This window comes from Melanerpes formicivorus, unplaced genomic scaffold (genome assembly GCF_026170545.1).
Source record: "Melanerpes formicivorus ecotype bairdi unplaced genomic scaffold, bMelFor1.0.p_v2 SCAF_6, whole genome shotgun sequence".
NCBI classification, from domain to species: Eukaryota; Metazoa; Chordata; class Aves; order Piciformes; family Picidae; genus Melanerpes; species Melanerpes formicivorus.
In genome coordinates, this window is record NW_027142358.1 from 34,831,517 (window position 1) to 34,857,676 (window position 26,160).

The 26,160-nt window shown below is 54.0% G+C and overlaps 2 protein-coding genes across 7 annotated transcripts; one reads left to right on the forward strand and one right to left on the reverse strand.

The window, feature by feature from the left end:
• Positions 1–1,831: 1,831 nt before the first annotated feature.
• LOC137442116 (uncharacterized) lies at positions 1,832–17,013 on the forward strand. 6 transcript variants are annotated; one of them, XM_068140446.1, is made up of 18 exons: positions 1,832–1,939; positions 3,772–3,870; positions 5,275–5,367; positions 5,937–6,059; positions 6,369–6,446; positions 7,739–7,822; positions 10,728–10,763; positions 10,851–10,883; positions 11,366–11,407; positions 12,112–12,147; positions 12,235–12,267; positions 12,750–12,791; positions 13,496–13,531; positions 13,679–13,711; positions 13,839–13,898; positions 14,763–14,798; positions 15,520–15,625; positions 16,557–17,013. In XM_068140446.1, the coding sequence occupies exons 1-18, from the start codon at positions 1,876–1,878 to the stop codon at positions 16,765–16,767; spliced, it is 1,245 nt and encodes a 414-aa protein (XP_067996547.1). In that variant the 5' UTR covers positions 1,832–1,875; the 3' UTR covers positions 16,768–17,013. The 6 variants fall into 6 exon arrangements, with proteins under 6 accessions (XP_067996547.1, XP_067996549.1, XP_067996548.1 ...); XM_068140448.1 differs by lacking the exon at positions 14,763–14,798; XM_068140447.1 differs by lacking the exon at positions 13,679–13,711.
• Positions 17,014–19,947: 2,934 nt separating this feature from the next.
• Positions 19,948–25,730, reverse strand: CUNH10orf88 (chromosome unknown C10orf88 homolog). Its single transcript, XM_068140453.1, has 6 exons — positions 25,544–25,730; positions 25,177–25,374; positions 24,299–24,371; positions 23,592–23,798; positions 22,268–22,725; positions 19,948–20,512 (listed from the first exon to the last, which is right to left on the reverse strand). Exons 1-6 carry the CDS (start codon positions 25,702–25,704, stop codon positions 20,284–20,286), a joined length of 1,326 nt encoding a protein of 441 aa, XP_067996554.1. The 5' UTR covers positions 25,705–25,730; the 3' UTR covers positions 19,948–20,283.
• Between the last annotated feature and the right edge of the window lie 430 nt (positions 25,731–26,160).

Consider the following 26,160-nt stretch of genomic DNA (forward strand, 5'->3'; position numbering starts at 1 on the left):
GAAGTTTAGGCTGGAGGTGAGGAGAAAGTTCTTCACTGAGAGAGTTGTTAGCCATTGGGATGTGCTGCCCAGGGAGGTGGTGGAGTCACCATCCCTGGAGGTGTTCAAGAGGGGATTGGATGTGGCACTTGGTGCCATGGTCTAGTCATGGGGTCTGTGGTGAGAGGCTGGACTGGATGATCCTCGAGGTCTCTTCCAACCTTGGTGATTCTGTGACTGTTTTCCTTTTTAAACCAGCTCAGAAGGTTTACCTTTGCTTGTTTTTCTCTCTCCAGCTGAAACTCATCTTCTCCCTGATGGTGAGACAGAGCTGGAGGCATCCTTTGGGATATCAGAGGCTGCAGTGGTGTTGCCATCACCACCTTGTGCCAAGGGGAGAACTGTGTGGCTGGAGGGATCTTGCTGGTTCCATGTCTTTGCTAGAGGCAAATCTCCAGCTGTTAAAGGATGGCTCTCCTGGGTAGGATTCCCTTTTTTCATGCAAGTCACCTCATCTAAAAAGACACCATGAAAACAGGTGGCAAAGGTTCATCTCCAGCATGAGCTGCTGTGTATTTCACAACAGCTCTCTCCCAGTCCTTTATTAACTGACCCTGCTGTATCCTCTCTCTCTCATCCTACCACTGCACATCTCTTGCCAGTGTAAAAGAGCAAAAGGTTTCTGGTTTCTCTCCTTCACCTGAAAAATATGTGCTGTCTCACTCTCTCTGTCTAGTATCTCACATAGCCAAAAGTGTAGGGCCCAACAGACCAAGCCTCCACTTCCCTAGGCTCTGTGCAGACCACGTTCATGAGGTCTGCCACACATGGGACTGTCAGAGAATGTGTGCTTGCCCTTTGAAGGCAAGGAGAACATCGCAGTGCGGTTTGATCAGAAACACACCAGCTGGGAAGGTGCTAGGTGGAAAGCAGGCACTGTCAGTGGAGTCTTCATCTTCTCCAGCACTTATGGAAGTGCTGGAAGGTGGTTGATTCCCTTCAGCAACCTCATGGCTCCCAAGGATAGCTTGGATTTTCCTTGCTGTGCTCTTGGTGCTCACCATTTGCTTGGGGATGACAGCAAATGAGTGAGTGCAGATCACTGCACAGGGCTCTGTGCCTGCAGTCTGTGCTGGCCTTCCCCAGAGCAGGGCATGGCAGCTGGTCATGCTCCTCTGCTTTTACACACAGCTTCCTTCACTTCATGGTCCAACTTCATTTAGCATCCTCCAGCCCTACCTTGTTCCATGTACCTTGGCTGCCATACTCTAGCCATACTTGTTTACAGCCCCTCTTACCCAGCCATGCCTGGGCCAAGATCTCTTACAGCCAGGCTGCAAGTGAGAGAGGGAGAACTGCAGGTCTGAAACACACTGGTGGGATCTAAAGAGGAGTCAGAGAGATACCAGGAAGCATAGAAACTGCTTGTTGGAGGAGTAGCCTGTAGAGGTCAGGGAGGATTTGGTTGAGGCTCTCCTGACATTTCAGGATGCTAATCTTGGGGCACGGTGCTTGCACCAACTGAACCTGATTTAGTATGGTTCCCTGTTGGAGACCATCTGAACTGGTGATATGGGAATCCTTACCAAACAGCCTAATCTCCCAAAGTAAATCACTGCTTCCTGGAACAACCACCTCCCAGGTCACACAGGTGCCTGGGGAGTGTTTGGGAAGGTCCTGGTAGCCAGTGCAGAACAGCACCGTGATCTGGATCTATTTATCCGGATGTCTGGCTGTAACCCGAGCAAGGAAAATACTCAGTAAATCACTTCCTTGGCATGGAGCTGGAAGTTCAGGAGGAAAGATCAAATTGCACAGCACACACCTTTGATGTAGACCAGCACCCATTTAGTATAAATTCTGGAGCTGCCTTGGGTTGGGACAACCACCGAGAACATGGACCGGCAAGTGAGCCTCACCTGGCTGCTGCTGCTGAGTGCTGCCCTTCTGTCTCAGCCAGGTACTGTGCCTGAAACACGGTCATGATTGCAGGGGCATGTTGGAGCTAGCTGCTAGGACAGACTGCCTTGCTGGGGAGTGGTCACAGGATGATAGGATCCTGTGTTAGAGACAGAACTAGCTGCTAGGACAGACTGCCTTGCTGGGGAGTGGTGGCAAAGAGCCTTCTAGAGTATTGCTACCAAGCTTTGTACCATAAAATTGATGGTTTCATCTGTCTTCTAATTCAGAGTCAGATCAAATCCCTGAAGGCTGCAGAAGGTTGAAGGACATTTTGTTTCCCTGCTGTGAGGGAGTGGTTGGTGGGAGCTGTTTTCTAAACATTCCCCTTCTAACACTCTAGTTTTGACTCCAGCCTCCCCTGCACTGTACATTCAAAAAGGGAGAAAAGGGGAGAAAGAGAGGCAGAGAGCAGCCTGCCAGAGCCAGGTGGAACTACACTTTACTGCAGTGCTGTGCTCATTCAAACTTCAAACCACCACCCCAACCCCTCCTTCTGATCTTCCTGGCTTGAATGAAATCCTTTGATCTCTAGTTCTGGACAGCATGAGTAGAGTCTTGTCAATCCCTCACAAAAGAGATGGAGGTTCAGATGATTTCATGCAGTGTAGATGAAGGGATTGACTACACTGAATCATTTCTAAGACAAGAGCAAAAGCAATCCAGATGGAAGTTGAGCATCAAAGAGGACTAAGCTGCATTTCAAGGAGGTCATCAAATCCTTCAGCAGCCCCAGAATCTTTGACCTTGCTCCAGAGGTTCCCTTCTGTCTTTGGTTTGACCTGATGCAGAGTGGATTAACCTTGACTGGGAAAATCACTTTGCATCTTGTCTTGCAAAGCCAAGAGTTTAGTACCACTGCTGTAAAAGTCTGTGCAAGTGCCTGGAGATAAAATACCAATTGGAAAACAAACAAACAGATCAATGCAAAGCTGACATTCCCCCTGATCTCAGTGACTGGATGTGGCACAGCTCTTCAGAGCCTGCTGATTCTGAATGGACAAGGATGCCACTTGCTAACATTCCTTGGCTCCTGGCACTTTCAGTCCTTCTTTCCTTTGGATGGCTGTGAGCAGCTTTTCAAAGGTGTTGATGGTGACTAAAGCTCCATATCAGCAAAGCCACAGGATCAGACCAGAGGTGCACTCTGGTTTGGGAGACCATGTCATCCCTTGGTGTCTGAAGCAGGACGTCATGGCCTGGCTCCATCAGACTGACGTTTTCAAATGCCTTAAGCAGCAGGCAGCATATTCTTCATGCAGAGACAGAGAGAGCTGGGCTTCCCCTGCAGACCTGAGCAGGCATGTGCAAGGGTTCAGGCTACCCTGCTGGGCTGTCAGCCAGAACAGCTGTCATGGTCTGCAAAGACAAATGGTTCACAGTAATCACACGTGGCAAAGGTAAGCAACATTTCCTACTGCCCCAGAGGGACCTGGCAGAGCTCAGCTCCCAGAAGGAAGTGAAGGATGTACATGAGGATTTCTGGGGTCAGATGCCTTTACTCTTCGTGCTGCCATAAAATAAGGTCCTCTTCCACTGAACCACGGAGGAATGAGCATATCCATCCAGACATGGTGGTGACCTGGTCTGGCTGGGGATGTCCCTGCTCGCTGCAGGGGGGCTGGACTGGACGGCCTTTGGAGGTCCCCTCTGGCCCAGGTGACTCTATGATTCTAAGACACAGGGAAGGAAGCACAGGGTTGCTTTGAAAGCAGACCACATACACCACTTGCTCTATCCAGGTCTGTGTCAACAACAGGCACCAGCAAAAGACAAAGCACCCCTGGAACTGTGCTGTATTGCAGCAGTGCAAAACTGTTTTCTTGTCCACAGCAAGCGGCGCGTGGTGGAGCTCACCGGGAGGCGCAGAAAGGGTAGGAGACCTCTGGTCCAAATTTACAGACTGGATTAAAGGCAAATTTGACTCCAAAGGTAAGAGGCTGAGAGTGTGAATGTACCAGGCACAGCTGCATGTTTGGAACTAGAGAGCTTTAATCCCTTCCAAACCAAACCTTCCCATGAGCCAGATGTAAGGTGGATGTCTCACCAGCAGGGCAACCACAGCCAGCCAGGAGAGCTCAAGCCCTCGTGCAGCAGAGCCCTGTGCACAGGGCTGAACTAACCATTCTGATGTGAGCTCTGCCCTGTGCTGCTCTGTGCACTGCAGGTGTTCCCCAGTAAGCCCCAGGGACTGGGGACCGGCAAACCTGTCCCTGCACAGGGAGGTGCAGCTGGAGGTCCCTGGTCTGCATGGCTGAGGATCAAAAAGATGTGCAGGACAGAACACCAAGATTGGCAGCAGCAAGCTCTGAGTAGGAAAATCATGAAAATAAGCTAGCTCAGGACCACCTGAGCCAAAATCTGATGCCAGGCTGTTCCCATGCTAAGCAGCCAGTGGAGAGGAGATAGAAGCACCTCCAGGGGCGAACCCTGTCTGAATTGAGAAGGAAAACGAATACTCTTGGCAGGAGCTTAACTGAAATCAAAGATTCCATAGCCAGGAGCAGCTCATTTTGAATCACTAAACATCACACTCTGGCTGTTGGGTTTGTTTGAATGTTCCCAGACACACCACGCTCCACGGCTGCACCACCAGGGAAGGCAGGGCTTTGGAAGTCCTTCAGCTCTCCACAGCCTCCCCAGATGTTCAGAGATCAATTGTAATTCAAAAACTAAGTGGGCATAGCCCCTTGGCAGACAGTGTTCTGGCAGGGTGCATGCTCTGAGTTACTGCTTATTGCTCCAATGTACTCTCTGCTCATCCACCACCATATGTTTCTGCTCTTTGGATTGCTCAAAGGGACTTCATTTGTCACTCATCTGCTAAGGATTAGGGGAAATACAAGGCAAGTCTTAACATTCCAGGTCTAAGCCTCTGACTCCTGCCATTTTTACTGTTCCTGAAATAATCATAGCATCCTGGAAACCTTAAAGTACTCATGCTTCCTGGGGGGGTGAGTGTCAGATTACTTATGCTCTTCATTACACTCAGCCACAGAGCAGTGGGTACTAACATGTGAGTTTCTATCATATGTAGCCCAGAAAGGAAAGCTTGGCTCTCCAAACCATTTCTGCTCAAGACTTGACCCCAAAGAGCTCACTCTTGTGTCCCTGAACTGTTGGTGCATATTCTGCACATCTATTCTGAACTAAAAGTAGGACAGGAAAATGCCTCTGGAGTTCATGTAGAGCAGGGACCTCCCTCACCCTACCAGAGGTTAAGGCCTGGTGCTGCACAACCCCTGGTGCTTCAGTTGTTCCAGTGGTGCCTCAGCTCTCATCACCATTCCCACAGCTCTCTAACACTGCATTTCCTCTGTCTTCCTGCATCCTCAGAGGCACCTCAAACCTCCGCTCCTGCATCAACACTTCCTGCAGACACCACTGTTGTGACACCTACCACAGCAGCCCCAACGTCTGCTGACCAAGGTAAGAAACCAACTGCCAGTGTTGTGTGAGGAAGTTTTGAGGGATACCTGCTATTTGTTAGAGTAGACAGGAGGAGCCTTGGGAATTAAGGGAAATATTTGAATAACTCTGCAGATCATTAGCCTTGGAAGAGCTTCATTGTCATAGGCAATGTAGCTGGAGGGAGAATGGGCACGGGATTAAACCCACCTGCATATACAGCTGTCAGAGCCCCATCTGTGTGTGGTGAGAGCTTCAGTCAGTTCCCCTGAGGCACTCTTACCTGGATGGCTCTAATCACCTTGCTGACCTTTTCCTGGTTCCTCAGCTGGTGCAACAGTAGAATGGAAATAAGCAGTGTTCATGTCCTGCTCAGAGGTGCACCACCTGCATCTGGCTCTGGAGTTCACACTGCTTGGAAGATGCTCTTCTGAGCCACATCATTGCAAGTTAGAGCCCAGGGAACTGACTTTCTTTTCCATGAAGCCTGAAGTAATAATGGTTTCCCAGAGCCTTGAAATGCTTTATCTTTTGCATGATGCTCATTCTGTTTGGTAATGTATTTCCTCACCCCCTGGCTACCTCTGCAGAGCCCACCACTGCAGAGCCCACCACAGCAGCTTCCACCACTGCAGAGCCCACCACTGCAGCCCTCAGCTCAAGCACAGCAGAGTCCAAGACATCATCTGCTCCAGGGCCAGCCCCTGAGGAAGGTGAGGCCTGCTGAGAGTCACTGCCCCAGCACAAATCTCAGGCTTTGTTTCCCCTAACAATGGTCACCTTGCATCTTTCCAAACGGCTGCTGCCCCTCTGAAGCTGAAGCCTGCAGTGAGAAATGTCTGCTGCCTCTGCTATGCAGCATCAGATGGAGGTGCAAGTCCTTTTTCTCCAGCAAAAGGAAAGGGCTGTGCATCAACTCCCTCACTCATCAACTGCAAAGCCCAAATCCCTCACTTGCAAGGAGATTTCAGTTGGTTTGTTGACTCCTGATTGCTGCCAACATAACTTTCTCTTGGCTTCAGTCGCAGCTCCTGAGTCCACCACTGCCACAGCGGAAAACCCCAGGGCAGCTTCTGAGCCCCCAGCCGTAACTTGTAAAGGTAAGAGCAGCCCTTTGGCAAGGGCCAGTTGGAACAAACACTCTGTTAGCCTGGGGCTTGGAGCTGAAGGAAGATGTGACCACAGAAACCTGCAAGATATGCATAGCAGCCACTGCACACTAAAGGCCCCTGGGAAGGAGCAATTGCCTCACAGCAGCCCCACTGAAAAGCCTCAGCCTGGCAGGGCAAATGCCTCTGAGCCTGTGGCCCTAAGTCCTTACAGGTTACAAAGCAGAAGTGCCCAGATGGTTGTGATTGTGTGTGCCCAAGGCTCACACCAACTCCAGAACCCTTGAGGAGCACAGCCAGGCATCTGTGCTCATCTCCCCCAGCTGGGCCCCTGCCTCTCCACCTGCTCTGTGCAAGGCCTGCAGAATCGGAACCACAGGGTCTGAAGGAGTCCTTGTCTTTATTGATTTCTTTAAGAAGCAGGACTCAGGACAAAGCCACCCACTTTCACCTGCTGTACCATTCCTTGTCTGGATTCTAAACCACCTGTAAGCCTTCAGGCTTTGGCTTTCTGAGCCCCCTGACTCAAGGGGATTAAGTCTAGGCCAGGTTGAAAGGCAGGTCCCATTGTCTCTCTTGAGAGCAATCAGCTCAGCTCACTGCAGATTCAAGCTTCTCCCAACCTGTGGGCCAGGATGTTGCAGGCTCAACCCAGTGAGCTGGGGATGAGGGAGGTGGGGGTGAGGGAGATAGGGATGAGGGAGCTGGCTCTCCCATCTTTGGCACAGCTCCCACCTGCTAATGGGGATGCTCCACAGGGCAAGGAGAGCCAGCACAGGATTGCAGGCAAGCCAGGTGGTGCATTTCAGTGTCAGTCCTGATGGCCTCTCTCTCCTTTTTCCGATGACTACCACACCTCTGGGAGCTGGATAAGCCAGGACTAGCTGCAACAGAGCTTTCCCTCTGCAGAATCAGCATCTCCTTTCTTCTTTCACGTTCTGAACCTCTCAGTGAAGCTGACAAGACATGCCCCATTGCAGCACTGGGAAACCACCCACTGTGACTGCCAAGTGCAAACCCTCCTGTCTAGTTTTGCTCTTCCCACTGCTTTTGCTCTTCTTGCTCTGGGTGGAAGAAGTCTGAAACCTTGCTGATGTTTGCAGTGCAAAGCTTTAGCACGAAGATCCACGTCTGGGCCACGCCAGTGGGGGTAGAGGACAACCAATACACAGACTCCCTTTGCCAGAGAGCCTGAAGACGAATTCATCAAGAGCTAGTTTCAGTCATTCAGCCCCACCTGGATGCTCTTTCCCTCTCATTTCCATGTTTCTGCCTTCTCCCAGCTCCTGCAGAGTCTGGCTCACCCGCTCCACCCACAGGAGATGAGGCTGCCTCTGCTCCAGAAGTCACTTCCACAGCTGCTGAAGGTAAGAACAGACACCGTGGCACAGCATCTGGTAACAGCAGTGTGTGTTTACAACAGATTACACTGGCAGGCCTACAGTAGCTGACTAACATTTAAGATCAGTTAGCTGTTAATTAATTGAAGAATCATAGAATTGTTTAGGTGGACAAGACCTTTGGAATCACGGAATCACAGAATGGGCTGGGTTGGAGGGGACCTCCAAAGGTCATCCAGACCAAGCCCCTCTGCAGTCAGCAGGGACATCCTCAACTAGATCAGGCTGCCCAGAGCCTGAGTGAGCTAAGGGGAGCCCATTGTGTGGGGGCAATATGCACACTGGTGTTTTCCTGAAGCACTGAGCACAGTGCTGCATTCCCCAGTAGCTAGGAAGCTTAGAAACCCACATTAGGAACATTCCTTCATCATGGTGTTAGGTGCTGACAGAGACTCAGGCAGAAGTGCAAGGGATGAGCCCATGCTTGCTCCCTGGAATAAAGCTCCCTTTAGTTTACACTTTTCTAGCAAAATGACACATTTTAACCACAAGTTTGATGCTGTTTCCTAGTCAGGCTTGGTCCTTATTATTCATTGCTCTTATTGGTTTGTTGGGTTTCTTTTCCCTCAAAGCTTCAAGTCACAGACAACCTGACCACAGCTGCCCCAGCCCCAGACACTTCTGAGCCATCAACAAGGCTGAGCCAAGGCAAGGAGCAGCCAGGTGGAGCCTGTGTGTCTTGTGCTCTTTAGGAGCGAAAAAGTCTCTGTCCTGCACCACCATGCAAGGCATCACTTTGCACTCAGGAAGTCCCTGAGAGGCACACAGGTGGCTAGCAGCCAGTCCTGGGCATACCTTGGATGCTTGCCCATCCATCTACTCCTCCTTGGCACATCTTAGTGGTCTCAGGGAGAGGAAGTGAACCTATCCCAGAGGCTGGGTGCAGCCCTTCTTTAGTGCTGCAACGTGTGGGCACTTGTGCCACCTTCCCCCCTTTGTCTCTGCTGAGGCAACTCTTTCTCTGGCATCTCTTTTGTGATGCACTTCACAAGCTTTTAATGAATGAGCTTTCTGAGGACTTTTTGAAGTAATTTCTTAGGTGTTGAAAGATCTTAAGTCCAGACTTTCACCAGAGAGGGCCACTGTACATCAGCTGAGGTGGGACCTCCCTCTCCCCCACATGCTGTCCTATCTCCTCTTCTAATGAAGCAGGAATTGATAGCATCAGTAGGCTTTGAGCTCCTGTGCAGATTCCCACTGGGGAGGGAGGTGACTGCTGTGTATTTTGCCTCTGGACCAGGCAGATACCTTCAGGACACACCAGAAAATGTGTTGGACACAATACACAAGGTTGTTTTATTGATGGCTGTTTCTGTAGTGCCCATAGCTGCTCTTTTAGCTCTCTGTGGATGCCAAGGAGTAGAGGAACTGGTGGCCATCCTCCCTGACATCATATTTGGCAGTCCTGCAGAAGTTCAGATGTAGATCTTGGGAAGTGAGCCAAGAACATTGCTGCTGGCTTTTCTTTGCAGCCAGCTCTTGCAGAAGGAAATGATAAGCTCAGATGGAAGGAGCTTTGATCATGGCCAGAAAAAAGAAAGGGGGGGAATTAAAGAGAGTCCTAGGAAGCACAGCCCTCACTCCAAAGGATGTGCATTAGCCAGTTACAGATGGCTGCCAGCTGCCAGCAAGATGTCCCCAAATGCAAACCTCCTATTTACTGCCCACCAAGGAGCGAGACAGATCGGTGCGCTTGGTGCAGCTCACGAGGGCCACAAACTAGGAGGAACTCCATTACCTTGTCAGTGCTGCCTCTGATTTCTTTCTCTGAAAGAAAAATACACTCCAGGCCCATAAAAGTGATTTGGAACTGCAGATCTGCAAAAGCCTTTCCCTCTGAAAGTGAGGCAGAGGTGTGGAGCACTCCCCAAGTGCCCAGCTCCCCGGAGCCTGCTCGGTAGAAAGAGCTGCGCTGCTGCTGCGGGGGAGCGACGCTGTGCCAACCAGCCAGGGGGCCAGCAAGGCTGGGGAAAGGCACTGAACCAGGCAGTGCTTAAAGGAAGGGACAAAACCAACCCCAAACCACATCCCTTAGGTTGCCAGGTGTCCCAGGAAAATATTGGCTCTGGGTATTTAGGAACAAGTTCTTTACCATGAGGCTGCTGGAACACTGGAACAGGTTACCCAGGGAGGGGGTTGGGGCCCCATCCCCGGAGGTGTTCAAGGTGAGGCTGGACAGGGCTCTGGACAACCTGATCTGGTGCAAGATCTCCCTGAAGACTGCATAGGGGGTTGGACTGGATGACCTTTGGAGGTCCCTCCCAGGCCAGACCATTCTGTGATTCTCTTTGTGTTCACCCTTTGACAGCACTACAGCAGAGATGAGCAGGGTGGCACAAGCAGGAACCATTCCTTCTGTTGCACAGAGCAGGGGGCTGTGGGGGTGAGGCTCGTGGTCCCCAGAGGTCAGCACACTGTGGAAGGGGACTGAGCTCATGCCATCAGGTGGAGACAGGTGGGGTGAGCTCTTGTCATGTCCTACACAGCTGTCACTCGGGGCAGGATCCTGTGTCAGTGCAGTGCTGCTCGTGGGCTCTGTGCTCAGAGGTGTCCTGCCTGCCTGAGCTCTTTTGCCTCTATGGAGGAGCAGGCAGTGACACAGATGGTTTCCATCCTCCTTCAAGGGCAGGGGAAACCCCAGGAGCTGGGTTACACAAATGCCAAGTTCTGGGGTAAGCTGCTGCAATAGGGCTGGGCTGGGGATCTTACTCCATGAGGACTGAGCTCACTTAGCTGATAACCTTGCTTCACCTTGGCAAGCATCCTCCAGGTGCTGCTCACCACTGGAAGGAGCCCTGCAGGGCCCTGGTGCTTCAGGTATCTCGTGCCAAGCCCAGGGCTGACCTGCAGCTTTGTCTTCTCTCCTGTCTAGGACCAGCCCCTGCAGAGAGCACACCTGAACCAGGAGGTAGGTATGACTGCAGCTGCAGTGGAACTGGCCTTGCTCAGCACTGGGACAGTTACTGAAGTGTGGCTTTTGTGTTCTCTTTGACAGTGCCAGCTGAGTCCAGAACAGCTGAGCCAGCAGGTATTGATTTCTGGTCACTTACTGAGCCCTGCTGAGCAGAGCTACCTTCAGACCACAGGGGCAGCAGGAGCCCTGCCTCCCACAGCACTGCCCAGGCTGAGCTGAGGAATCCCCTGCCAGGCACCCACACCTCCAGCCTCGGCTCAGCAGCGAGCAGACCGCCTGCCCTCCTGGCACGGCAATGCTGGCTGCCTGTGCCAGGCCCTGGCCAGCTCTCCTGTTGGCTTCCCTGTCCAAGCTGAGGCTCTCACTGGGGCTTCCCAGAGGTGCTGCACACCACCACTCTGCCTGTGGCACCGTGGTGTGCATGTTCACAGCCACACACAGCAATGCTTGGGCTATGGTCAGCTGCAGCCAAATGCTCCCTGCTTGTACAGCTTCTGTGACATTGCTAGGAGCCAAGGCTGCTGCTGTGGCTTCTGAGGCAAAAACAGACATCTGAAATGCAGACAATATTTAATGTAATCTTTTCTTTCCCCCAGAAACAGACCCTCCTGCTCCTGAACCAGCAGGGGCCACCGCTGGTAAGTAGCTCAGCACTGCCCTGGCTTACAGGCGTTTGCCCACGCTGTGACCAGGCACTGGCTGGCTCCCTGGCTGCATAATCCCATGGATGCAACCTTGACCTTCAGGGATAATCTCAGACACCTCTGCCTTGGCTTCCACACACTGTGAAGGAGGGAAAGGGGCTTGGTGTCAGGACAGAACACTTGTACTGGGGAAGGCCCTAGGGAAGGGCAGCCTGCCAGGGCTGACACCCACCGCCAGTGTGCCCTGGGATTTACACCCTAGCCCCCCAGTCCAAGCCAGCCAGCCTTCCTGCACCTCCCAAACCTGCACCCCACTGCTGCACCAACCAGCCTGCACTCCCCACAGGAACAGCACCTGCTGAGCTGGCAGCACAGAGCTCAGCACCACCAGCGCAGTGCCAGCACTGCCGCGGGCACTGCGTGCCACAGAGACACTTCAGCTCTCTGCTCTTCAGCAAACAGCCTGCAGGTCTCCAGGGCCTTTCATGCAGCAGCCCAGCAGCTGGCAGAGACAGCCTGCCTGGGGATGTGTTTTGCTCACACACTCCAGGCAGACCTTGCTAATGCCTGCCCTGGGCAGCAGCAGCCTCTTGCAGGTGCTGCTCACCACTGGAAGGAGCCCTGCAGGGCCCTGGTGCTTCAGGTATCTTGTGCCAAGCCCAGGGCTGACCTGCAGCTTTGTCTTCTCTCCTGTCTAGGGCCAGCCCCTGCAGAGAGCACACCTGAACCAGGAGGTAGGTATGACTGCAGCTGCAGTGGAACTGGCCTTGCTCAGCACTGGGACAGTTACTGAAGTGTGGCTTTTGTGTTCTCTTTGACAGTGCCAGCTGAGTCCAGAACAGCTGAGCCAGCAGGTATTGATTTCTGGTCACTTACTGAGCCCTGCTGAGCAGAGCTACCTTCAGACCACAGGGGAAGCAGGAGCCCTGCCTCCCACAGCACTGCCCAGGCTGAGCTGAGGAATCCCCTGCCAGGCACCCACACCTCCAGCCTCGGCTCAGCAGCGAGCAGACCGCCTGCCCTCCTGGCACGGCAATGCTGGCTGCCTGTGCCAGGCCCTGGCCAGCTCTCCTGTTGGCTTCCCTGTCCAAGCTGAGGCTCTCACTGGGGCTTCCCAGAGGTGCTGCACACCACCACTCTGCCTGTGGCACCGTGGTGTGCATGTTCACAGCCACACACAGCAATGCTTGGGCTATGGTCAGCTGCAGCCAAATGCTCCGTGCTTGTACAGCTTCTGTGACATTGCTAGGAGCCAAGGCTGCTGCTGTGGCTTCTGAGGCAAAAACAGACATCTGAAATGCAGACAATATTTAATGTAATCTTTTCTTTCCCCCAGAAACAGACCCTCCTGCTCCTGAACCAGCAGGGGCCACTGCTGGTAAGTAGCTCAGCACTGCCCTGGCTTACAGGCGTTTGCCCACGCTGTGACCAGGCACTGGCTGGCTCCCTGGCTGCATAATCCCATGGATGCAACCTTGACCTTCAGGGATAATCCCAGACACCTCTGCCTTGGCTTCCACACACTGTGAAGGAGGGAAAGGGGCTTGGTGTCAGGACAGAACACTTGTACTGGGGAAGGCCCTAGGGAAGGGCAGCCTGCCAGGGCTGACACCCACCGCCAGTGTGCCCTGGGATTTACACCCTAGCCCCCCAGTCCAAGCCAGCCAGCCTTCCTGCACCTCCCAAACCTGCACCCCACTGCTGCACCAACCAGCCTGCACTCCCCACAGGAACAGCACCTGCTGAGCTGGCAGCACAGAGCTCAGCACCACCAGCGCAGTGCCAGCACTGCCGCGGGCACTGCGTGCCACAGAGACACTTCAGCTCTCTGCTCTTCAGCAAACAGCCTGCAGGTCTCCAGGGCCTTTCATGCAGCAGCCCAGCAGCTGGCAGAGACAGCCTGCCTGGGGATGTGTTTTGCTCACACACTCCAGGCAGACCTTGCTAATGCCTGCCCTGGGCAGCAGCAGCCTCTTGTAGGTGCTGCTCACCACTGGAAGGAGCCCTGCAGGGCCCTGGTGCTTCAGGTATCTCGTGCCAAGCCCAGGGCTAACCTGCAGCTTTGTCTTCTCTCCTGTCTAGGACCAGCCCCTGCAGAGAGCACACCTGAACCAGGAGGTAGGTATGACTGCAGCTGTAGAGGCACTGGTCTTTTGCTTCATCCTGGGAGTTACCTCCTAATTCCCTGCCCAGTGCCAGTCCTTGCTTTGCTCACACAGTAATGGAACAGTTACTGATGCATGGCTTTTGCTTCCTCTTTGACAGTCCCAGCTGGCTCCACAGCAGCTGAAAACCCAGGTACCTGGTTTTGGTCCTCTGTTGAGCCATGGTTTATTATTTTGTACCAGATTGCTCTTTTCCATGGGAGCCATCAATGCATTTGAAGCATGGGCAAGGCTTAATGTCCTGTTTTCTCTCCCCACAGTAACAAGCTCACCTGCCACGACAGCCTCTCCAGCTCCTAAAGCAGCAGCCACTGCCACCAGTGAGTAAGGCAGCATTGTCCTGGCTGCCAGCCTGGGAGCTCTCCAGCAGAGCCCTGATCTGATGAGGTGCTGATGTGGCTCCCTGGCCCCACCGTGCATAACCTCACAGAGCCACTGTTTCACTGGGAGGATAACTCCTTTGGCTTCCATCCAAATTAAGGGATGAAGAAATGCTGCTGGTATTGATATGGGAGAAGTGCCTTCACTGATGGAAGTGCTGAGGAAAGGGAAAGGGCTGGGCAGGCATTACACTGCTCTGAGTTCAGGTCTGCTCTGGCTCATCTCACTCCCAGAGGCAGGCTCCCTGCACTTTCACAGCTGCATCCCTGCTGGAAGCTGAGCTGGTGGGAGCCCTTCTGACACATTCAATGCTATTTGGTTTTGTGCAGTGGGATTTAGCTCCTTTTGAAACTTGACTTGCAGGCTGTGCTCACTGATTGGAAGCATTCTGCCTCAGATGCTCACCCAGCAGCCTTCAGGTTTAAGTCTGCCCCTGCCAGCTCCACGATGGCAAAGGGCACTTGGCTGCTCAGTAAAACACATACCTGTGCTGGCAGCAGACAGCCACCTGAAGCTGGAGGCACAGAGTGCATCTGAGCACAGGGCTCTCTGCCTGCACAAAGGCATCAGCAGAATTAAACCTCCTTCCCATTAATGCCACTAGTGTGTCAGCTGCAGTCTTCAAGCCCCTGCACTCTTGATAGGAGCCCTTTGCCCACCTCAGCTTTATCCTCAGAACTGTGGCTACTGCCATTCCCTAGCATCAGGGCCTGCAGCTGCTCACACTGTATGATCCCTGAGAGCAGGACAATTTCTCCCCTTGCAGTCTCAGTTTGGTTTTTTCTTTCTCTTTGCCTTCAAAGCCCATGCAGGAAGAGAGCAAGCACCCAAAGACACAGGTGAGGTCTTCTGCTTTCTGCTTTGTAATCAGTCACAGAATGGCCTGGGTAGGAAGGGACCTCTAGAAGACATCTAGGCCAACCCCCTCTGCAGTCAGCAGGGCCATCCCCAACTAGATCAGGCTGCCCAGAGCCCTGTCCAGCCTCACCTTGAATGTCTCCAGGGATAGGGCCTCCACCACCTCCCTGTTCCAGTGTTCCACTACCACCATAGCAGAGAACTTCACTTCCCATGGGCAGTACCTGCAGGGTGAGTGCTGTGTGCTGTGGCAGTTTAACTGCAGCAGATAGCTGAGTGCAGAGGAAAGGGGGAAGCAGGAGAGGGGAGGAGCAGGCAAAGAGCTTGGGGATGCCATAGGTTGCCCAGGGACCCTGCACCACCGCTACAGGGGCTGGCAGCCAAACCACCCTTGGTGGGAGGCAGCAAGGGCTGGCCTATGTCTGCACCATTCACAGCAAACCACACTGAAAAGGCCCTGCTGTAGCCTGCCAGGCTGCTGAGCAGCCAGTGCCCACGTCCTCTGAAGGGCTTACAGGCAAGGGGGCAGCCTGTGCACCACCAAAGGAAGAGCAAATCAGCTTCCTCTGCTCCCAGCTGCTCTCTGCAGGTGCAGCAGCAAGGCCCCCACGTGCATTTGCAAAGCCTACCAGGGTGTAAGAGCTGCTGCATTTCACTCTCTGCTTGCACCTGGTTTGAAACCATTCACTCCCTCCCCTCCAGGATCCCAAGCTTCCCTGCCCCCATACATGCAGCTGACCTTACAGAAATACCTCTCTGGCCTGTGCCAGCCAAGGAGACCTGGGATGCAAAGTGTGCAGCTGGAGAGGTAAGCAGCTACTCCTGCTCATCAGGTGTCCCAGGCACACTGGAGCACCACCAAAGGGGTTTTGCACAGGGTTCTTCCACCCCTCCAAAGCTCAGATGCTAACCACCCCCAGTACTGCTGGCCACTCGTGGTGAGCTCTGCAAACCACCTCTGCTCCTGCAGCCCTCTCCCTCCCTGCCCATTGATCCAGGTGGCCCCAGGGTCAGGCTTGCTGGAAGTGCTGGTCTATGGCACCAGATGATGCTGGGAGAGTTGCAGAGGTGTGGCAGGACAGCTGGGATTATCTTGGCTGTCTAGAGGAATGCTTCATGGATAGCTCCAAGCTTCCACAAAGCAAAGTCCTTTATTCCCAGGGTCAGGCTGCCCTTTGGTTTATTTTAAGCATGACCAAGAGTGGAGCCTCCAGTAGCATTCCACTGCCTCAGTGCATCAGTGTAGTGTGAACTGGGAGACATCACAAACTGAATGCATTTTCATTCTCTAAAGACTGGTATCAGAGCTAGGGAAGGGAATGTTCAGAACAATGACTAGGTCAATGCTAGATCCCCTCTCAGCCTTCTCCTCTCCAGCCTGAACAGCCCCAGGGCTCTCAGTCTCTCTCCACAGGGGAGATGCTCAAGTCCCCTAAGCATCCTCCTGGCTCTCCCTTGGACTCTCTCCAGCAGGTCTCTGTCTCTCTGGAACTGGGGTGCCCCAAGCTGGGCACAGTACTGCAGGTGTGGACTCAGCAGGGCAGAGCAGAGGGGAGGAGAAGCCCCTGGCCCTGCTGCACAGCCTGTGGTCGCACAGCCTGTGGTCGCACTGTGCGCAGGAGCTGTGCCAGGAGGGACGCTTCTGGCACGACAGCAGCAGGCTCAGTCGTGGCACAGCTTTTGTCAGACAGTCCCCTGGGATGACTTTGGTGATGTTTTTTTCCCTCTCCTTTTCTCAGGTGTGTGAAGGACCCAACCTGTGGGAAATACTACGTGGCAGGGGGGAGGGTGATCCACTTCAAGTACCCGGGCGCCCTGTACCCCAGGGCCTGCCTGCGGTGCGAGGTGCTGGCCTGCGACACGGCGCGCGCCCCCTCCCCGCAGCACTACCCCTACCGAGGCAGGCGCAGCGCTCAGGGCAAGCTCATCCTCATCATCAGCCCCCAGTGACAGCAGAGTGACCCTCCTCCTCCTCCTGCTGCTGCTGCTGCTGCTGCTGCCCACGAGGCCGTGCTGATCCCATGCCCCTCACCGGCCTGCGGCACAGCTGCAGCCAGCTCCCAGCACCACGTTATGGGGGGGGTAAAGCTAAAGGCTTTCCAACCCCACCTGGCCTCCTGCTCCCTCTTTGCAGAGCTTTTGATGCCAGGTTTATGAAAACCTAAACTTCAGTAAAAACTCTCTGACAAACAACAACTGGCTCAGCTGGCTCATTGTCCTCAGCAAGACTCTTCCCCTCCCACAGCTCTTCCACTTCTCCCCCTTGCACCACACAGCTCCGGTGCTGAGCACCTGGGGAGGTGCCTGCCTCACAGACACACATCAGGGGCTGCCCAGGGAGGTGAGGGAGGCACCAGCACTGGAAGTGTTCAAGGAGAGCCTGGATGAGGCACTTGGTGCCATGGTCTGGTTGACTAGATAGGGTTGGGTGAGCAGTTGGACTTGGTGATCTTGGAGGTCTCTCCCAACCTGGTTGCTTCTGTGACCACAGTGCTGCTTTCTGAGCTCACTGACACAATCAATCAAAGGGCAAGCAGCCCTTGTGACCACTGGTATCTGAAATAAACAGCCAAGAGAGAGCCTTAAAGCCAAGAATACCTGGGAAAAATACTGTGCCTGTATCAAGAAGTGGTCTCTGAAATGCCTACAAACAATGAGAACCTTTCCTTAGGTCAGCCTCTGGTACTGGAGAGCAGAGCTGCAAAAACCTCTGCACACCTCCACTCACATCATTAGAAGCATTTGGTTCAGCCTTTTGCTTCCAGTACCTGCTCACACAATCCCACTGAGTCAAGAAAGGCTTTCTGCACTTCCGTGCTAAGCTGCCCCACTTGGAATGACTCAGTGACAAGTGGGAATTCAGACTTCTCAGCTCATGCTGAACAATGAAATCTTGGCCTGACTGTGACAAGCATCTTTAAGGGCAACACTCCTTCCCCCATGGCAAGTGTGTGCAGATGACTCCAACTCACACCCAGATGCCCTGGGCCTGGAGGCTGTGCCACACACGACACAGAAATCCACTTGTTCCAGCAACTTCTCCTTCCAGGCTTCATCCTCTCAAGGAAGGGACAAGAGTCCTCCTGAAACTCAGCTCCTCCATGAACAGCTTAGCCAGCTCTCAGAGGCCAACAGCACACAAACCTCCCCCAAAGGCTTCAGAGGGAAGCTGAGCAGGCTCAGTGCCAAAGCCCTCCTCCTGCAGGACCATAATATCTGTCCTGAGCCACAGCATTGCCCAATGGTACTTAGCTCATGCAAAACTGCCTCACACTCATAACCCTGCGGCCCTGCTTCTCACAGGTAATGCTCTGAAGTGCTTGAAATCACATTTTCCCTGCTGTTGTGCTCCTGGCTGCAGGCAGTGAGAGAAGTGCCTGTAAACAAGAGCTGAATCCTTCTGCCTTTGTACTGAAAGGAGCACCAGTTTGCTCGGAGGAGCCACTCCCTGCTGCAAAACCCCTCCCCTGCTGCCATTCTCATCTCCCCTTGCAGGACTTCCATGCAGACTTGCTGGCCATAGTTCCTCTTGAGCTAGGAGAGGCAGTTCAAAGCAGGGCATTAGCACTCTGGCATCACCTGGTATCTGAGCACCTCTGAACACAGGCTTCCCACCCCAGCTCTGACAGCAGCTGGAACACTTGGATTGCAGCACAAGCACACCCAGCAGCAGCAGCAGCACAGCTGCTCAGGGCTCACCTGTGCAGGCCCAGCTGCCAGCCAGCCTCTGCTAAGAGCACAGGCCCAGGGAGCCAGGCCCTTAAGTACCAACTCCAGCACAAGAAAATGTTTTATACCTTCATGTCCAAGGAACTCCAAACAGTTTGACTACCAACTTGTAACTCCCACAGTACAGGGTACCACAGCCACAGCAGGCATTCCTGCCTTCACTCTGCTGGACACAGCATGGACTGGCAGGGCTCCAGCTCACAGAGTAAATGCTGTAGTCACACAGTCAATGCAGCTGAGAAAGAAGGTGTCTACCTAAAAACTAATTCTAGAGGTGCAAACTGACTTGGGAAGTGCCAGGTAATTCAGCTCCTCCTCATTAGAAAACAATTCTTCTCATGGTTTTGGATGATTTTGAACTGCACCTGGCAGGAGTTAAGCCCAGCACCAACTGGGAGATGTCTGCACAAAGCCAAAGCTCTTCAAAGATCTACTCCTGGGGGTTGCTACCATCAAGCTCCTGACAGTCCCCACAAGACATCAGTTACCATCAAGCTCCTGACAGTCCCCACAAGACATCAGTTTTCCTGGAGAAGAAGGAAGTATGAGACAGAGTAGATCCTGGACTGTACATACCTACACTTGCTTCCCCATCAGCAGCTTTTGCTCAGTGCATATGAAGACACCAAAGCCTAACCAGTGTCTGCATACCCAACTCAGGAGCTGACAATGAAGTACCTGCACAAAGCTAAATGATGCAACTCAGAATTCAAAGAGCAACAGACAGAAGGAAGGATGAAGCCTGACAGTCCAGGAAAGAGGGACTTTGAGTCACCTCTACTTCCCCAGCTGGCAGCAGAGCTGAGCCCCACAGGGTGTGATGAAGCTGCTCCTCTGGGCCACAAAATGCAGATCCTATACCCACCCCAGCATGTTCCATGGAGCAACAAAGCTCCCTCAAGGGGAGCCACAAACAAAGCACTTCCACCTCTTAGGAGTGTAACAGGGATATGTCAATGCAAGCCTGCCAAGTGCACATTCATTACAGTTGCTCCTGCAGGACCATTTTGGGAGAGAAGTCTGACAGTCTTGGTTCAGGTGCCACTTAAGGAGCTGAGCTTCCTAACTCAGGAGCTGGTACAGCCACCAAGGCTTCCAAAAGAACCCAGGCTGGGCTTCAAGTGTCTAAACCTGACTCCTTGAACAGTCCAAGTTAGGCAATGCCAGGAATTCCCCTCCTCTTCCAGCTGGAACAATCAACACTGATCTTTGAGGTCTCTTCCAAGCTTAGTGACACTGTGACACCTTGGACAGGAGCCATAGCCCAGTAAACCACAAGCACAAAGAAGCTACATTCTGTTCTACTGCTAACACCTTACACATCTGTGGTGGTGAGAGAAGGCCAACTGAGCCACAGTGGTATCAACCAAAAAATGACCAACAAAACCAGGTGAGTTCATTACAGTTAGGTAAAAAAGATAAGCTCTGAGTCACTTTATTTAAAGTACTTCTCCACTGTTCAAACTGAAGTAGGAATCTGTTTCAGGTGGCTTTTAGCAAGGCTCTGTGAATAAATAAGCCACAAAGGGCATACAAAAGTCCTGTATTTGGGGGGGAAAGGACCAACCAAGCCCACACATCCTCAGGGCATTTCATAAAACTACCAAGTGTGTACAAGAGTGAAGAGAGTTACAGTAACAAAATGCAAGCCAACAGCACTGAGGTTCTGTGGTTAGGAACTCCACCGGCGCCGAGCTCAGGGCAGGCCTTGTGCTGAGCTGCTGCCTCTGCAGACAGCTACCTCTCTCCATTAGAGAAGCCCTCACTAGAATCATAGTGTGCCTCTGACACTTTGTTTGGCTTGGAGTTCTGCAGCAAGTCCATTAAGAGAACTATCTTGTCATCTATGTGTGTCTGAAGAGCCTGGATCTGACGATCAATATAGTCCATTAGCTTCCTCTCCATCAGGTCCATGTTTTTTGAAATGATCCTTTCCAAGTAGGAGCAAATAGGCTGCTGCTCTGCCCTGTGGAGAGAGCAAACAGCAGAGTAAGTCTAACCTGCCTCCCAGGGACAAGAGGGGTGTCATGAGCATGCCAGGCTGTGCTTCTCTCAGCCTGTTTCTTTCCTAGAGGCTCAGTTAAGGGTCACACAGCTCAGCTATGCAGGACAAAAGCCACACCAGGCCACAGCACACAGGGCAAGCCCTGTCAGCATGGCAGGCTTGACTCCTCTCAGCTGCACAAACACACAGCCTCTACCATTCTTTGTTTTCTCCAACTGCACTCTCCAGAAACGCTGCGCTTCCCCAAGAGCTGGAGACACCCAGGCTCTATTAGAGCCCTGACCCCTGGGCAGCATCCTGACACCTCACCATCTCCACTGCTGTTCCTCAGGGATCAAGCTGGGTGCACTGCTACTGTGAGGTCTGCACTGTACATGCCAGCCAAGGGGGGGCAGGAAAGCTTGGTGGGGTGAGATGTGCCAAGCAGAGCGGAGAGGTCATGGCACGGTGTGAAAACAGGGAGAGAGGATTCAGGCTGCAGAAGCAGTCAAGGTGTAGGAACAAGAAAGACAAACCAAATGTGCAGGAAACTGCAGAAGGGCCACACTTGGAATCACTAAAGGTTAAATGGAAGCAAAAGACCATTCTGTAAAGGTGCTTTCTCCTGAAAAACCTCCCACACTCAGGCAGCTGATCTGAAAAGCTAACTGCAGTCATGGTCAGTGTGGGCTGGTTTAGGCTGTGCCTGGAAGATGAGGAGCAAAGGAAAGCTTGGGCCTTCCAAGCCACATCCCTCAAGATTCACTGTTGCTGTGAACAAGAACAGAATGCTTACAGTACCTACTTTATCTTTCAACCCTGGCATAGAATCATTTCAGTCAGAGACAGACCTTTAAGATCAAGTCTAACCATCATCTAACTCTACCAAGCTTGGTACCAACCCATGTCCCTCAGTACCACACCTCTGCAGCTTCTAAACACCTCCAGGAGTGGGGATTCAATCACCCCCCTGAGAAACCTGTCCAGTGGTTGAGAACACTTCCAGTGAAGAAGTTCCTTCTAACAGCCAACCTAAACCTCCCCTGGTGCAGCTCGAGGTCACTTCCACTCATCCTATCACTTGTTACTAGGCAGAACAGACCAGCCCCACCTCCCTGCAGCCTCCTTTCAGGAAACTGCAGTGAACAAGAACCCCTCAGACTCTTCTCCACACTGAACAACCCCAGGTCCCTCAGCCACTCCTCACGGGACCCATTCTCCAGATTCACTGCCCTGCTCTGGACATGCTCCAGCACCTCACTGTCTTCCTTGCAGTGCAGACCTCAAAGCTGGACACAGTACCCAACACATCCAGGGCACTTCAGGACTGGTTCAGTGGTCACAGTAGTGTTCAATGGTTGGACTTCAGGATCTCAGAGGTCTTTTCCAACTGAAACGACTCTCTGATTCCATGTGGCCTCACCAGCTCCCAGGACAGGGGACAATCCCATCCCTGGTCCTGTTGATCACACCATCCTGAGAGGTGAGGACACTGGTGGCGTTCTTGGCCAGCTGGGCACATGCCAGCTCACATTCAGCCAGCTGCTGATCAACACCCCCAGGCCCTTCTCTGCTGGGCAGTTTGCAGCCACTCTTCCTCAGCGCTGTAGCACTGCATGGGGTTCCTGTGACCCAAGTGTGGGATCCAGCACCTGGCCTCAGCCACCAGCCCAGGCTTTACTTTCTTGTCAATGCAGTCAAACTTCTACACCAAGCAGGGTGGCAAAGGTAGCTTACCCAACTTGCTGCATGCCGTCCTCTGTGGTCACTGCAGCTCTGGGCAGCTGCCTGTCGCCGTCCCTCAGCCGGAGGTGGCTCACCTGACTGCACAAGCTCTGCAGGAAGGGGAGCAGCACCTGGGGATTCGCTGCTCGGGGCAGCTCCAGCGAGCCCAGTGCCTTCAAATCATTTCTGAGGTCAACTGCATTTTGCTGGCTACTAAGCTGGGTAGGAAGTCCTTCAGAATCAGAAGTCTTCCCTCTTTCAGGCAGCTGTGTGTTCAGATCACCTGCTCTGAAGCCTTCAGATCCTGTTTCACTGGTTACATGATTCCTAACAGGGGGAGGTTCACCGGCCGCTCCATCCTGTGAGACCTGAGGGGCTGCACTTGGCAACCCATCCCTTGTGCAGTCACCTCCAAGGGCTGAATGCTTCCCCAAGATCCAGCTGAGTCTGTCTCCGAGAGGGAAACTGTTCTGATGGGAAGAACAACAACAGGATTGGTACTAGAAGTATACTTAGACAGCAACAGCAACAGGTACCTCGTCACTCAGCATTCTCTCAGCGATGGGAAGATTTTAACAGCAGTTCAGCAAGGGGAAAAGCAAAGGCAAAGATTTCCCCTGTACACAAGGGGCTAATTATCTTGTCAGTCACTTTGGCCATGCTGTGTCCCCAAGACTGAGCATTACCAGCATCAGATGGACCCATGACTGTGTTGAAAGAGGCTGCTTTGTAGGATTAGGGTCTAAACCAAATCCATCCTCCGCAGGAGCAGTCTCCCTTTAGCTGAAGGCAATGTACAGGTTGGACTTGATGATCTTTGAGGTCTTTTCCAACCTTATTGATTCTATGTTTAATAACCACACAGGAGACAAAACAGTCCACCTGCCTCCACCCCAAACATCACAGGCAAGATGCCCCCCACCCCTGACGAGCAGTTTAGGAAGAGCCTGGATGAGGCACTTGGTGCCATGGTTTAGTTGATCAGGTGGTGCTGGGTGATAGGTTGGACTCGATGATCCCAAAGGTCTTTTCCCACCTGGTTAATTCTGTTCTATTCTAAAAGGAGAGTAGAGTGGCAGTGAAGTTTCAAATGATGATGATACAGAGCTCTTAACTCTGGACTTGGTGTAAGCAGAGTGAATCCCCGAGCACACAATCCTGATTCACTGAGCTCATTCAGCAGTGGCAACAGCTAAACCAAGCTTAAAACGACAGAGGGGTGGGTTACAAACACACAAAGCACACCAGAAGTCTCTGCCCAAGTCAGTTCAGTACACACTTAGCTGAGGCCCCAGGGCAGCACTAGTCATGTGCAGGGACAAGAAGAGTGACTCACTTTCTGCTGGCAGCGGACCATGTCCATGAGCTGCTGAGCGCCCGGGGACAGCCTGGACCCCATGGATTCCATGATGGTTTGCACTCTGTCCAGGTCTATGCCGGAGCCTAGCGAAGCAAGATCCCGTGCTGGCTTTGCAGGCACCGCTCTCACTTGCACAGTTATCTTACTGATGAGCACCCTTTGCTTCTCACCAAGGGAGAGCAGCTGTTGCAAGGAGGGGAAGAAGAGCGTTTTGGTTAGGGGAAAGCAGAGTTGCACGTTTACTTTGTACGTCCCTGGGGCAAAGCATTCTTCTCTTGAGCCCTGGGAAGAACAATGCTGAGCTCTCTTCCAGGGCAATTAAGACAATTTCCCCTTGCTATGGCTCTGGACAATCCTGATTGGAACAGAGCTGTCCAAAGACAAACCAGGGCTTGATCTCAGCACTTATGAGTAGTCACCACACAGATTTTCAGAAGGTTATTTAACCACACCACAATTAATGGTTCTAATTACACAGCAAGTTGCCCCCCCCTAAGACTACATTCTCTCTCTCACATTAACTCAGCAGAACTCTGCTGTCAAGGCAGAAAGCCATCCAATAGCTTTCTAAGTGATTCTATGAAGTGATGAAATGTATAAAGCCAGTAAGAGCAACACAGTTTAGTCAATCAAGTGATTAAAAAGACAAAGGAAAAATAAAACAACTCTGTTCAACTCCCTACCTTAATCCTACAGGAGGTGGCAGGGCATTCAAACTTAAGGTGCTTTTGGTAGAGAGTAACCTTTTCACCTTCACTAGAAAGAGACAACAAACGAGCTGTGACATCACTGTATCAAGTGTTTTGCCTGTACTGCTGCCTCTGTACTGAAAGACGTTTAGGTACAAAGCAAGACTGACTGGGACATATTTCTAAGGTAGCACAGACATTTTAAAGCTCGCACTTGGGCCTGCAGCCTTGTAAAGAGAATTTCAGAGCAGCACTTTATGACTCACTGCAATGACTGCACTGCTTGCAGAACAACAACTAACCAAAGAACCGCAGCATTATGCCCTCTGTCACAGAGGCAGCGGCCGCGCAAGCTACCGGTAACTGCGAGGAGCACACCCCAGGCACCTGCGGCACCCGTGCCCATCCACCTGCGGCGCCCGAGCCCATCCACCTGCGGCGCCCGTGCCCATCCACCTGCGGCGCCCGAGCCCATCCACCTGCGGCGCCCGAGCCCATCCACCTGCGGCGCCCGAGCCCATCCCCCTGCGGCACCCGTGCCCATCCACCTGCGGCGCCCGAGCCCATCCACCTGCGGCGCCCGAGCCCATCCCCCTGCGGCGCCCGAGCCCATCCCCCTGCGGCGCCCGAGCCCATCCACCTGCGGTGCCCGTGCCCATTCAGCAGCGCTGCAGAGACCTGCCGGGACGCCCAAGCGGGCTTGCCCTGGGGCAGGCGTTGGGGCTTCACTAGTAGCGCACATTACAGATGCGCAGAGAATGGCGTTGCCAGCCAGAGAAGGACCAAACGGTGTCGGGGGCCCATGAGCAGCCCGCCCCGCATCCCAGCGCCCGCCCCGGGCCGCAGGCCCCGCCGCTGCTCCCACCACTCACCCCGGGGCCCGGGCGGCGCCCCGGCTCTGGCCGCGGCCGGTGCCGCAGTACTCCTCGCCCACGTACACCTCCATGTTGCGGGCCTCGCTCAAGACGCCGACGGAGACCATCTCCCCGGCAGGCCGGCACTCCAGCTGCAGCACGCAGGGCACCTCGCTCCCGCCGCCCGTCCGCCGCTCCACGACCACGGCCTCAGTGCTGCGGGGTGGGGGAAGCGCCAGGGCCGCGTTGCTGCGCCAGGCCCGCTCCCGCCCCGCCGCCCGCCCAGGCCCCGCCCGGCACCCCCTGACGCCACGGCCGCCTGCGGAGATCCGGCAGGAGGCAGCGAAACCCCCAGGGAGGAGGGACCCTCACCCGCCGCCCTCACCTGGCCTCACCGCCCCCCGCGTCCCGCTGCAGGCAGAGCGCCCGGGCCAGGCCGCCCGGCAGCGCGCAGGGCCAGGAGCACTCCGCCGCCACGCAGCACAGCTCCCGCGGGCCGCCGGACGGGCCGGCGGCAGCCTCCCGCGCCGAGCAGCCGCTCGCCATGGCCACGCCGCGGGCGCAACCCGGCGGCGGGCGGAACCCAGCGGCGGCAGCGGCGCCGGGCGCCTGCGCCGGGCGGGAGGGGCGGGGCGGCGCGCGTGCGTGGGCGGGGCGCCGGGCGGCGTGGCGGGAACCTCGCTGAGGTGCCGGCTATTTACCGCGGCTGCGGCGGCCGCCTGTCGGTGCCGTCCGGGCTGTCCTCTCCTTGCCCCCAGCCTGCCTTCTGGGAGCGGCGGGCTCTGCCCCGCACAGCCCGGCTGAGGGCTGAGGAGATCCTCGCTTCCCGCCTGCCCCGGGGGGCGAAGGCTGGCAGGGAGGGCTGCGGTGCGGGGACGCGTCCGTATTGGCCTCTTCTCTAAGGAAACACGAGGAATTCCCACCTCCGCAGAGGTGAAAATGCACTAAGAGCGTGGCAGCTCTGCGGGACTTGGTAACTCACCAGCCGCGGGAGCAAGGGGA

What these genes read in the sequence shown, in the direction of transcription:
- LOC137442116 (XM_068140446.1), top strand. Translation starts at nt 1,876, where the DNA reads ATGGACCGGCAAGTGAGCCTCACCTGGCTGCTGCTGCTGAGTGCTGCC. An exon ending in TGCCCTTCTGTCTCAGCCAG is followed by an intron (nt 1,940 to 3,771) that starts GTACTGTGCCTG and finishes TCTTGTCCACAG; the next exon opens with CAAGCGGCGCGTGGTGGAGC. An exon ending in CCCAGCCGTAACTTGTAAAG is followed by an intron (nt 6,447 to 7,738) that starts GTAAGAGCAGCC and finishes GCCTTCTCCCAG; the next exon opens with CTCCTGCAGAGTCTGGCTCA.
- CUNH10orf88 (XM_068140453.1), bottom strand. Translation starts at nt 25,704, where the DNA reads ATGGCGAGCGGCTGCTCGGCGCGGGAGGCTGCCGCCGGCCCGTCCGGC. An exon ending in TGGTCCGCTGCCAGCAGAAA is followed by an intron (nt 22,726 to 23,591) that starts GTGAGTCACTCT and finishes TCTTCCCATCAG; the next exon opens with AACAGTTTCCCTCTCGGAGA. An exon ending in GACGGCATGCAGCAAGTTGG is followed by an intron (nt 20,513 to 22,267) that starts GTAAGCTACCTT and finishes CTCTCTCCACAG; the next exon opens with GGCAGAGCAGCAGCCTATTT.